Source organism: Rhinatrema bivittatum, chromosome 5 (assembly GCF_901001135.1).
Source record: "Rhinatrema bivittatum chromosome 5, aRhiBiv1.1, whole genome shotgun sequence".
NCBI classification, from domain to species: Eukaryota; Metazoa; Chordata; class Amphibia; order Gymnophiona; family Rhinatrematidae; genus Rhinatrema; species Rhinatrema bivittatum.
Window position 1 is genome coordinate 235,093,209 of NC_042619.1, and position 13,418 is coordinate 235,106,626.

Below are 13,418 nucleotides of genomic sequence, written 5' to 3' on the forward strand. Positions count from 1 at the left end.
TGGAGGAGCATGAATGCTGGGGAAAGGGGACTTGGAAACATAACTGCTGGGGGGGGGGGGAGTCTAGGCGGAGAGAGGGGGCTAGAGAACAAGACTGCTGTGGACTAGATGGAGAGAGGAGCTTGGGAACATTTGTATGGGAGCCGGGGGGGGGGGGGGGGGGGGTGTTTCACTGTGTGAGCAATTGTGTATGTGAGACAGAATGAGAGGGAGTGTGAGGATAAAAATTTATGTGGCCCCCTTCCCTCAATCCATGACAATTTCAGAATGACCGGGAATCAAAAAATCCCATGTATGGAGAGCAGGAGGTTTTGTTTTGGTTTTTTTTAAATAATTAATTTTAATTAGATATTGTTTGACGCGTCTGCTCTTTTAAATTATAATACTGGTGTTTTGGGAAATTTATAAACATTTTTATGAGGTTTAAATTATTGAATGTTCTATTCATCAGCTGTCTTGAAGTATTTATTTTTTTATTAGCATATAGTTTTATTATTATGACTGATGTTTTATATTTCTTGATTTTATGGTTGGTCTTCCAGTGTGACCAAGGGGAAGGATTCTGCTAATGAGTTGTTTCTGAGTAGGGGTCTACAGTAGTCTGGCTTGTTCTGTTTTCAATAGGAGGTGTATTGGTTTTGGCCCGTTGTAATATTTGCAGTACTGCTCTTTCCTGGATATGGTGAGTACTGAGAGTCCTGGGAGTTAGTGTTTTGATATGGCAGATTTGTTTCTTGGGGTAAACTAATCTTATTGGATTGTATTTAAATATTATCCAAAAATACTATATGTGAGTTATTGAGACAATGAAGGACCTGCTTTGTGAATGTCTCTGATCTGCCATCTGAAGAAGGGATCTATGTAGTTTGAAAAGTTTTTGTACAATATTTTTTTAGATAAAAATACATGTATTTTACACATTTTTAGGCAGACTGACATGTTCTGTTTTCTTAATAGGTGTAGTATTGGTTTTTAGGGTCTGGTATATTTGCAATGTTGCTTTTTCATAGATAGGGTTGTTTGAGCACTGTTTTTGTATGGGAGGTTTACTATATTGTAATTCCTTATTCATGCCTTTCTGAGGACTATGTCCACACCCAATAAATGTTAAAATGGGCCAAATCATATGGGTTAAAAATATCTTCTGCGTCTTAGGGAGAAGAGGTTGATGGAACTGAACAAGCAAGACTGCTGTTGACTTGGGGGGGAAGGTGAGACTGAATCACCTGCTATAAATGATATACAATGGTGTGTGGTGACAATGTCTTTTACTAGCATCATCACAAACAGGGAAAAATCAAGACCCACTGCATTGAGAGAGACTGCCACACCAAATCGTTCACCGATGTGAAACAAACAAAACAAGTTGATGACAGTACACTGTCTATGCAATCTATATTACCAAAGTACTACTGTTCAGACATAAGAGCTGATGTACTAAATTGCAAACAAGTTCACAAACTGGAAAGCATGTGCAAACATGCCAAATCGTGCACGTAATCACATTTGCACATTTTAGATGTGCTTTTTGACATGGTTTTGTTTGTGCTATACTTTGTTTGCAAACTCATTTGCAAATACTTATGCAAAATTGCTAGTTGCCTGAGAAATCATACAAATATACTAATCCATGAAAGACTCCATGGCCTGATACTCATAAGTACTTGCAAAACTTGGCCTCACTTCAGAGGTATAGTTAACTTTTCTGCATAAAAGCTAACGTTTTCTCACTAACCTTTTTGCATGGAAGATACTATGGGAGTCATTTACATGTTAAGCAAATGGCTCAGTACAGCAAGAAAAACATTTTGTGGTATCAAGTCATTCCTGTAGAGTATTGCATTAGTACATCAGCCCTATAGAATATTACTTAAGGTATAGCAGAATTTAAGATTGGATATTTTTTAACTTGTTGCTAAAATGAAAATACTATCACAGCAAATTTTTACAGTATCTGCCTTTTACTACCAGTGATCAAGCTACACAGTATTTTATAATTCTCTTACCATCTAAGATTCCACAGGATGATCCTAGTTCCCTTTTTCCCAATAATGGCATCTAGTTCTGCCAGCAGATCTCTCTCAGTTGAAAATAAAGAATGCTTCAGAATTGCATTCAAATTGGGCAAGGAATTAGAACTCTTTAACAGGTGACGTTTAGAGGAGAGTTAAGGAATGGAAACAAATCTTGATACAATGAATGCTGATCTTTTCTTAAAAAGCAGATGGTGGTAACTTGAGCAGTCACATATAAGAAGGTGGTGGTTTTCCCTTAGGAGACAAATTAACCCTTTTGGTCATTTGACTCTCTATTCTGTAGTCATAGAAGCCAGCATCTTACAAGAGGTGAGGTTAGTCACTTCCCTTCATTCATCCAGTCTGCCCAATTGAGATTAATCCGCTAAGTAGATGTACATATAAATTCCTATATGGAACCCAACATATCATCTCTGCTTCCTTATCTCTACTGTCCTTTCAACTCTTTTCCTACCACATCTGTCCCAAGCCTACCAAAAATACACAACAGTAATGGCCTCCACCACCCCTGCTAGTTGGCCATTTCAGTTCTTACCATCTTCAACTCTGTTTCTTACAAAACTAACAGATAAGCCACCACCTTGACCTCCTATGTCTTGTTAACAAGTTTTGTAATAAGCCCCACAGCCATCAAAGTTCAGAGATGCTGTGGTTGAAAAGAAAGTTTCAGTCTCTCCATGCTCATTAAAGTTTGGATTTGAACCACAGTCCTCCAAACCCCTCACTCCATGCATGTCATCCCAGTCTTCTTGGAAGCCTAGGTCTATTCCAGCTAGCACTTTCAGACTGAAAGTGACTATGGTTAGTATTTATTTATTGGTACAACTTTTCTATATTATACAGAAAACGAGTTTCTATCTCCACGGTTTACATGTTAATAATATAAATAAAAATTAGATTAGAATAAAAATACATATAACCATCCAATAAAATAAACTAAAATAAGTACAACTAAAAGATATCTAAATTCATTACTTATAAAAGAGACAGTAAAAGCTTAAGAATTATAAAATTAACAACTCTTAACCTGGGTCTTAACCTATGTCTTGTGAATGAAACCTATATGCTTGCTGAAAACACCATGTTTTTAAATCCTTTTTAAATTCTCAGGTTAGGTTGAAGTCTCAAATATTGCGGTAAACTGTTCCACAGTTTTGGTCCTGCGATTAAAATTGCACGGTCTCTAACTTCGCTCAGGTAAGTGGATCTGACTGTGGGTATTGTGAGAAGGCCTTTGTTGGCGGATCTTAACTCACGTTGAGGAATATGGAGTCCGATAGTCTAGTTTAACCAGTCTGTCTTTTCACCGTATAAAATCTTGTGGATAATACATGTTTTGTGTTTTATTCTATATTCTACTGGTAACCAGTGAAGGTTTTGTAAGACTGGGGTAATGTGATCTCTTCTTCTGGTATTTGTTAAGATCCAAGCTGCTGCATTCTGGAGTACCTGCAAAGGCTGAATAGTTGTTTTGGGGAGACCTAACAAGGTAGAATTACAGTAATCGATTCCTGTAAACAACAATCTGGAGCACATATCTAAAATTATTACATGAGTAGTGGTTTCAAGCGTTTTAACATCCTTAACTTACCAAAGCCTTCATTAATTTCTTTGTAATACGTGCCTTCAGATTTAGCTCATAGTCTATAAAAAGGCCTAAGTTTCTTGCTACATCTACTAATTTAAAACTTGTTTTGTTATTCAAAGTAATTACTTTCTGTTCAAGATTAACATTTTTCCTACATAAAAACCATAGAAATAGACTTATCCAGATTTAAGATCAGTTTCATTTGGACTAAGAGTTGACCAATTATTTTCAAGTACATTTCAGCAATTTTAAAAGTATCTTCTAAACTGTGTTTGATTGGAAATAAAATCTGAATGTCATCGGCATAAACGAAATAAATTAAGTTAAGACCAGTTAAAAGATGGCACAAGGGTAGCAAATAAATATTAAAAAGGGTAGCTGACAGGGCGGAGCCCTGTGACACTCCAGTGTCCAATTTTACTTTGAGGTACAATTTTTTATTTTCAAGGTGAATGTCCTATTATCTAAGAATGATGGTTAGGCCTATTTCCTGTAGTCTCCTAAGTAGCCAATTTTAATGCTGGGGCTACTAGCCCACCTTCATGGCCCCTGGGCACTTGGCTAACCTGACTGGTTTTCGAGCATACAAAAAAGCACAATGCTACATAAAGCTCTGAAGTGGGTAGAGTAAAAATGAAAAAAAAAATTGTTAACTACACAGAGACAAAAAGAATGCAAAGTTCTGGCACACATTTAGATACAGTACATGTACACTGAAAAGGATATGTTGTTTATTGAAGCCTATTATTGGAACCACCACATGTTCTGCCTTGATCCGATCTAGGTAAGTCTGAGACAGCATCCCCACAGACATGCCAGTTTCATTCTTCGTGAACACAATTGCATCTTTTCCCAGGCGCATGGATCCAGACTTAAAACCATTTCCATACAGTCCCACTGGAACATGACCATTTACAGTGACTTTGTCACTAAAGCCAAAGCTGTAAACAAAAACATTGAAGATATGACATCACCAAAACCACACACTAAAAAGTTACAAAAAACCTGTCAGATGGCATCATGTGACTGCACATTATACAAAGGCTGAGCTGCTAACCAGTTGCAAAGCAGCTTTCACGGTGCCTGGGGCTCAAAGTACTGAACCAGGGTAAGAATTTTAATTATTTATTTCTTTCCATTAGAAGCGTGCATATTTTGCCTAGAAATAATATAATGTTTAGCAAAATTTGACTTTTGCAAGTAATCTTGAGCACTCATAGAAAAGCAAGTGAAAAACAGAAGAAAAAAAAAAGCATGCATGCACTGATCAGTTCTGAGGCATTTCTAGAGTGAGGAAACCAAAGTGTGTTTTGCCTCATTAAATAAAGAGCATATAAAAACAATTCTCCTAGGGGAGGGTCATGTGATGGGTGAGATGAGGCAGATGTTTCCTTCTAGACTCCATGTGCCATGCTCCCACAATCAACAAGAATCTGCTTTTTATAGAAGACCCTCAAAGTGGTAAATATACAATCTGAAAGGGCAAATGTCGATTGTGCAGTACATGCAGAAAGTCATCAGTGTTGCCCGTTGGGGGGGGAGGGGGGGAGGGGAGAAAAAAATCCATGGAGTTGAAGTCAAAATGGCGGTGCTGCAAGATCAAGCCGGGGAGAGTCTGCAAACTGATCCGATGATAGTAGAGATCAAGGCAGTAGGTTTTAGGGGCTTTGGATGAGAAACTGTCAGGTATATCTAACAGATCGCTGAAGTGGAAGAAGCACTTGCGAATATGGTCCACGAATGGAACGAGCGGAAGGACGCATATCATTATTAGAAGACTAGTCTCTTGCAAGCACTGCTAAGATGGCGACCCTGGAAAATACCCTGGTGGAGCAGGCCAGACTAGATGACCTGGAAAAGCCTTGGAGGTCCAATTTGAGATTTTTAAGGCTGCCGGAATCTACTGAAGAAAGAAATCTAGGGAAACGTTTGGTGTCATGGCTACCTGAGGTGCTGGTGTTAGCAGATCTAAAACCCACATTTAATATTGAGTGAGTGCATTGGTTAGGGGGAAAAAGGAGTCTATGACATATCCCAGGATAGTAATAGCAAAGATTCTAAATTTTGCACATAAACAATTAGTGATACAAACCTATCGAAAATGCCCAGAGTTGAAATATCAATCTTATTGAGTGCGCATATTTCAAGATTACTCAGGCAAAGTATCTGCATTGCGAAGAGGCTTCTAGCCAGCGTGTTCCGGTTTATTTTGGAAGGAAATAAAATTCTTGTTCCAGTTCCTCGCAAAATTGAAAGTCTGCCATGAAGGGAAATGTAGAGATTACTTACCTGATAATCTCGTTTTCCTTAGTGTATGCAGATGGACTCAAAACAAGTGGGTATAGTGTGCTCGTGCTAGCAGTTGGAGACGGATCTGACGTCAGCACGGGTACATATACCCCTGCAGGAAGTGCAGCAATTCAGTAATCTTCCTTGCAAAAGCTTTATGGATATATGTGTGACTGACCGATCGATTAAATGAACAGGATTACCCTGACCAATTGATAGTAGCTGGAGACCACCAGTGTTCTCAGCCGGAAGGCGTCGACACCCGGCAGGGTGGATGCCCTATATAAGAAAACATGGCTTACCGTGAGTTGGCGAATCCCCATGTATACTGGCAGCCGGGCGGGATGCTGAGTCCATCTGCATACACTAAGGAAAACGAGATTATCAGGTAAGTAATCTCTACATTTCCTAGCGTGTAGCAGATGGACTCAAAACAAGTGGGATGTACAAAAGCTACTCCCGGACTGGGCGGGAGGCTGCTCGAGGTCTGTTTAGGATTGCCCTCGCAAATGCTGTGTCCTCCCTGGCTTGGACGTCCAGACGGTAGAATCTGGAGGAGGTATGGAGGGAGGATCACGTCGCCGCTTTATATATCTCTGCCGGTGACAGCATCCTAGTTTCTGCCCAAGAGGCCAATTGCGCTCTGGTAGAATGAGCCTTGACCTGTAGAGGCGGTGGTTTTCCTGCCTCTACGTAGGCCGCCTTGATAACATCTTTGATCCAGCGGGCGATGGTTGGTCGTGAGGCCGCTTCCCCTTGCTTCTTCCCGCAGTGAAGGACGAATAGATGGTCCGTTTTTCGTACTGCTTCTGACATTTCCAGGTATCTGGACAGCACCGATGTCGAGATGGCGTAGTATTTGACCTTCTTCAGACTTCTTCAAACCTTCCATGGTTGGCAAGGATATGGTTTGGTTGAAGTGAAATTGTGAGACTACTTTGGGTAAGAAGGAAGAAACCGTGAGAAGATGGATAGCCTCTGGAGTGATTCTGAGAAACGGATCACGGCAGGACAGTGCTTGTAGCTCTGAGATGTGGCGTGCTGAACACACAGCCAGCAAGAACACCATCTTCAAGGTTAACAACCGGAGAGAGACAGGCCTCGAAGGGGCCTGAAGGCAGGTCCCGCTAGAAATTCCAACACTAGGTTGAGGTTCCACAGGGGCACTGGCCACTTCAGTGGCGGGCAAATGTGTTTGACTCCTTTCAGGAAACGTGAAACATCTGGGTGTGTGGCAATGGTGTTGCCGTCCCTCCTGGGACCGTAGCAAGACAGTGCTGCCACCTGAACCTTGATGGAGTCGAGGGACAGACCCTTCTGAAGTCCATCTTGCAGGAAATCTAAAATGATAGGGATTTTTGCAGCATGTGGATTGGTGCTGTGAGTGTTGCACCAGGCTTCAAATACTCTCCAGATCCTTATATATGTTAGTGATGTGGAGAACTTGCGTGCTCGGAGGAGTGTATCTATTACCGGCTCAGAGTATCCTCTTTTCTTCAGTCTAGCCCTCTCAATGGCCAGACCGTAAGAGAGAATTGAGCTGGATCCTCGTGGAAGATGGGACCTTGCCGCAGCAGGTCCCTGTGTGGAGGCAGGGGTAATGGATTCCCTGCCAGTAGTCTTCTCATGTCTGCGTACCAGGGTCTTCTTGGCCAGTCCGGGGCCACTAGAAGAACTAGGCCTCTGTGCCGCCGAATCTTGTGTACAATGGCGCCCAGCAGGGGCCATGGAGGAAAGGCATATATAGCAGGATCCCCTGAGGCCATGGCTGTACCAGGGCATCGATCCCCTGGGATAGAGGATCCCGCCTGTGGCTGAAATACCTGGGTACTTGAGCGTTGGACCTGTCCGCTAGTAGGTCCATGCCCGGCGTCCCTCACCGGTCCACAATCATCTGGAAGGCTGTGGGCGACAGCTGCCATTCCCCCGGATTTAGGCTTTCTCTGCTGAGGAAGTCTGCCGTGGTGTTGTCCTTCCCGGCGATGTGGACGGCGGAGATGTCCTGGAGATGTGCTTCCGCCCAAGTCATTAGGGGGGCTATTTCTAGAGATACCTGTCGGCTTCTGGTTCTGCCTTGACGGTTGATGTATGCCACTGTGGTGGCGTTGTCCGACATCACTCTGACCGCTCTGTTTCGGAGTCTGTGGGCAAATCGCAGGCAAGCTAGCCTGACTGCCCGTGCCTCTAGTCGGTTGATGTTCCACCCCGACTGTTCCACCGCCCTTGGGCGGTGAGTTCCTCGCAGTGTGCTCCCCCATCCGTTCAGGCTGGCATCTGTAGTGAGCAGGGTCCAGGGGGTTCATTTTAGGGTCCCCTGGGGTGTCCTGGCCCGGAATAGCCAGTTCTGATAGGCATTGTGAGACCAGTCCTGGAAGATCCTCTTTCCGAAAGAAGCGTCTCATGGTCCGATATGGTTCTATCTCAGAGGGAAGTTCTCCCTCCTCGAGGGGCTCCTCATCTTCCTCGGAGCAATCCGAATCCCCATAAGTGGGGCTTCCGGGTGGCGAGTGGCAGTGCCTAGGTCTCGAGGGTTCAGGGGCCGGATCATCCAGAACGGAAAGACCCATTCGGGGAGCAGACTGCATCTGGACAAAGGCATGGATCCCCTTGAATAATTCCACCCAGGAAAGCGAAGCCGGATCTGGCCTTAGGGGCACCAGGTCTCTCTGGTTCCCTGGCTGCTCACCGCGGCCTGCTAAGTCCGGAGTGTTCCCTGAGGAACCACTGGGCTGGGACCGGTCCTGGCCTGGAATTCCCATGGCCTCCTCACATTGGGCACATAGTGAGTCTGCTTCCTCGCTCTGTGTGGCTCTGAGGTTGCATGCTGAGCAGAGGCTTAGAGCTCTTATGCCCGATTCTGGAGGTGCCGGCTCTGCGGACGTATGGGCTCTCCTATGCTCCATTTCGTCTGTTATTTCCTCCCAACCAGAGTATGCGCTGTGTAATATGTGTCGCCTACTAATATGCGCTTATCTTATGAATGTGCGCTCATCAACATGCGCTTAGCCGCATGTGCCTATGAACGGGCATCTTATGCCTCCCGACAGGCGCCTACGGACGTGCGCCTACCAACAGGCGCCTACGGACGTGCGCCTATGAATAGGCGTCTTATGAGCGTGCGCCTACCAACAGGCATCTATGAACGGGCGCCTATGAACGTGCATCTACAAACAGGCGTCTATGAACGTGCGCCTATGAACGTGTGCTATCGGCGTCCGTCTATCCTAGCAGCGTGCACCTATCCACGTGCGCCTATCTCAGCGTGCGTACAGCAACATGCATCTAGGTGGCGAAGGCGAGTAGGCAGGCAAAATGGCAACCTCCTTGGCGGGCTGCCCCCGTAGGCAGGCCCTGCAATCCTCACTTCCTCGGAGACCACAGTAAAGATGTACGCCTTACCTTGTCTTCGGCGCTTCCCGGCTGCGACCCAGGCGGTCTCCGGCTGCGGGGGGAGAGGGTGAATACCTTCACCGCCGCGCTCGAGGAAGTGCACCCGCTGCCTCTAGGCAGCGCCCAAACTCGTCTCGCTCGAGGGCCAAGTCCTCGCCGGGACCGAGGCTGCCTCTATGCTGAGCCCGAGCCCTTCTCACTCGGGGGCTAGGTCCCTGCCGCGAGTCGGCCACCGGACCGAGGCTCCTACATCCGAGGGACCATGGAAGTCAGCTCGGGAAACTCGACTGGGGGAGGGACCGAATGGTATCACCGCAGGAGTGCAGGGCTCGTCATCAGGTAGGTTTCTTCTATGAATTTAGTCGTTTAGAATTTGGAAACACGCTCAGCGAGCGTGAGGTAGCTCCAAACTGCTTTGGAGAGGAAATTACTGAATTGCTGCACTTCCTGCAGGGGTATATGTACCTGTGCTGACGTCAGATCCGTCTCCAACTGCTAGCACGAGCACACTATACCCACTTGTTTTGAGTCCATCTGCTACACGCTAGGAAAGCCATAATTTATGCTACAGCTGAAAAGGCTCAGAAGCTTGTGGACAAATTAAACAGATAAAAAAAAGAAAACATTTTACAAAGATTGAAGAGAAAAATGTGACTTTTAGCACTGCTAGAAGGATTGTGATGCCTAAAGCCAACAGTTTTGAATTGCTTCTTAGAAACCAAAAAGTTGGTTGCTTTGTTTTGGTTTCCACGAGCACATCGATGAGCTGGAAATGAAGCACAAATGAAAGAGAGGAGGAAAGAAGTATGGGGAACAACAGATAAAACTGTTTCTGCTCTTTATGGCTACTGTTGACTGGTCATCAAAAATAAGTTGGGTATGATACGGTCCCCCTTATCGGTGATGCTTACCTTCCTTATGCGACACATGCTGTGGGTAAGCTAACAAGAAGTTGACTTTCAGCCTTGCTTGGGGGCCATTATCACATCATTGATATGGATATAAGTGAGCTTGTAGAGAGGAAACTCCTGTTTTTCATCTGGGAAGTTAGACTCCTCGCTCTTAACTCCATATAGTGGATCAAGTGGTTTAGAACCAGGAAGCAAAGCCAGCTCCCAGAAAGACTAGTTGGAGTCAGAAGCTAACAGATTGGGATTTCCTAACCAGAGGTGGTGTGCAATGTTTAGAAAACTTTTGTCATCTTAAAAGGCACTCAAGCAATGAAAATCATATGAAGAGAGTCTTGCTATACATGCAAGCCTTTGTTTACGTCGAGAATGGTAATCTGCCTGGAAGTGTGAAGCATTGGGTTGGAACTTTATGGAATGTGCTTTTGCAAGTCATGGGAAGGGAAAATTTTATGGGTTAATTTTTGACTGATAAAACATGCAGGAGTAAATGTTTATGATGAATATTTTGATTGCCGGGAAAGAGAAGGGCTCTATGGGAGTGGGGATATGGCACCCACTCACATAAAGGTTGACTGTCCCCTAATCTGTTGGGGGAGGTGAACATGTATGGGAAAAAGGAGGGAGGAGAGGGAGAGGGGAGATAGGATATGAGGGAGGGAAAAAGAGGGGGAAAAATAGTTGAGGAAGGGAACCCTATGGAATCTAGAAGCAGGAGGTTTATTATTGGTATGGAATGTGATTGGTGTTGGAAGTAATACTGTCTGTGGGAACTATACCAGAGAAGAGGCCAGAGCTGGGAGCCCTTCACCCAAAGTAGATCTAGAGCTCTCCTATTTTTATTAAGTCACATCATGAGAACGATGGGGGATAAGATTAAAATTGTTTCATGGAATGTGGATGGCTTGGGCTCCCCAGAAGAGAAGAAGAAAATTCTCCAAGCACTAAAGAGTAATCTGCAGATATTGCCTGTATTCAGGAGAAGTTTGTCTGCAGCAGAAAATCTTAAATTCAAATGGAAGTGGGTGAGGGCTGGTTTCTTTTTACCTATCTACAGGAAAAAAGCAGGAGTTGCATTTTAGTAAATAAAAATACATGTTTTCAAGTTATAAAAATACAGGACCTAGAGATCATATTATATTATATTCTGACTGGGAAAATCAATGGGAAACTTCTCACTATATGTAATGTGCATGGGTCAAATTCCTATAATCACTCCTTTCTAAAGTATTCTTACCTTTTGCTGGAAATTATGCAAGGCTTGTTAATTATGGTAGAATATTTTAACTGTGTCCGTGATCCTCAATTAGACAAATCACCTAATAAAACAGGCACACGGTTGGGGAAGGGCAAAAGCATATTTTTTCTCTGTAAACAACTAGGGGTGTTGGATATAGGGAGAGTGCTTAATCCGGAGGTTAAGGACTACACCCATGTGTCCCGGGCACATATGACGCCATCACGAATAGACTACGTTTTGATATCCTATGATCTATTTTCAATGGTTAAGGCAGTAGAAATTGGATTAATGTGAGTCAGGGAGGGTGCTTGTGTGTGTCAATGTGTGTGTGCGAGAGAGAAGGATAATGTTTTTGGTTGGCTTGTGGCTGTAAGAGAGGACATGTGTGTGATTGAGCCTGTTTGTAAGTGAGATAGAACATGTGTGTGATTGAGACTGTTTGTAAGTGATAGAACATGTGTGTGATTGAGAGCTTGTGTGTAAGTGAAATAGAGAGAGCATGTGTGTGACTGAAAGCCTGTGTGTAAGAGAGCGAGAGCTTTGTTTGATTGAGAGAGACTGGCCAGAGAGGTGATGTGTGTATGTGTGAGAGAGACTGATCAAGGAGATGACTACCATTTTAATTATTGGGTAGTATGTGATGTGTCTGTTTGAAATATTTTATTGGTGTTTGGTAAAGCTTTCAAAATTTGCATGAGTCTTTAATTATTGGATATTCTATTCATCAGCTGTTTTGAAATTATTTTATTTGTATGATTTTATAATTATGATTAATGATTTATATATCTATTTTACTGATTTGTTTCACGAGGAATGGTGAAATTTTTGTTTTCCATTGTTACACTGTATAAAGTCTGGCGTGATGCATTTTACAGTTCAGTTTTTGTCTGCACATTTCTATTTATAGTTTATGTGGCTTTATTCTGTATTTGGTGAGGGTTTGTGTTCTGCATGCAAAGACTGAGATGAAGCATTCTTTTAGCATGTGGTTTCTCTGTAGGGATCTGTAGTAGCTTGGCCTGTTCTATTTTCCTGATAGGAGGTGTATTGGTATTTTAGATTCTGGTGTAATATTTGTAGTATTCTTTTTCATAGGTGGGGTTGTTATTCTTTGAGTGTTGGCAAATAGTACTGTGTTGATACAGGAGGACCATGCCAAAATATATCACAATAGGTAAGATGCCATATGAATTTCAAGATGCAAAGTTTTCTTGTTGGCATCACAACAGTGCATGAAATTATCACAACAACTTGTATATTAATTTTACCTCAGAATGTCATTTTTCATGTAAAATATGTTATAAATGCATAATTTAATGTGGTTACAGCAGTTTTTGTAACTGGGTTTAAAAAAGGTTTGGATAAGTTCCTACAGGAAAAATCCATAAACTGCTATTACGGTCATTAATAAGCAATAGCAGCTTGTGATTTATCTAATGTTTGGGTACTTGTCAGGTACTTATGGCTTGGATTGGCCACTGTTGGAAACAGGATACTGAGCTTGATGGACCTTTGGTCTGACCCAGTATGGCATATCTTATGTTCTTATAAAAAAAAACAAAAAAACACACCATTTAAAAAAGCTAGACGCACACTTCCAGCCACCGATCAGCAGGCTGCCGGCCTAATGACACCTATATCTAAGAAACCTACGTGCTTTTCTCTTTGCACTGCCTGTCATATTTGGGTATCTCAACCAGGAGTGCCTGCTGACTTGTGCCAGCACTGTTTGGAGGCTCAAGGAGAATTATCTTCCTCTGATTTCACTAAGCCTCTCTCTTCCCAGCCAGATGTAGGTCTGGGTAAAGACTTTTCAGGTGGGGAGCTTGATTTTGGAACTCCCCTAACTGGTTCTTCTACAGGTAAAGGCAGCTCAGTGAGTACACCTCAGGTACTTCTTGCATTGGATAATTCTACATTTTCATGGGTAGAATTTTTCCAGGGATTGCAATCCTTTCTTCAGCTGC

The 13,418-nt window shown here is 43.2% G+C and overlaps 1 protein-coding gene across 2 annotated transcripts in view; it reads right to left on the reverse strand.

Annotated features, from left to right (window-relative positions):
• Positions 1-13,418, reverse strand: part of MORC3 (MORC family CW-type zinc finger 3) — a 246,006-nt gene that overhangs the window by 151,682 nt on the left and 80,906 nt on the right. For both annotated transcript variants that reach the window (XM_029603483.1, XM_029603485.1), the window contains 2 exons: positions 4,351-4,565; positions 2,007-2,154 (listed from right to left, as the gene is read on the reverse strand). In XM_029603483.1, the coding sequence (XP_029459343.1) occupies positions 2,007-2,154; positions 4,351-4,565 (363 nt within the window). The remainder of the gene's footprint in view (positions 1-2,006; positions 2,155-4,350; positions 4,566-13,418) is intronic.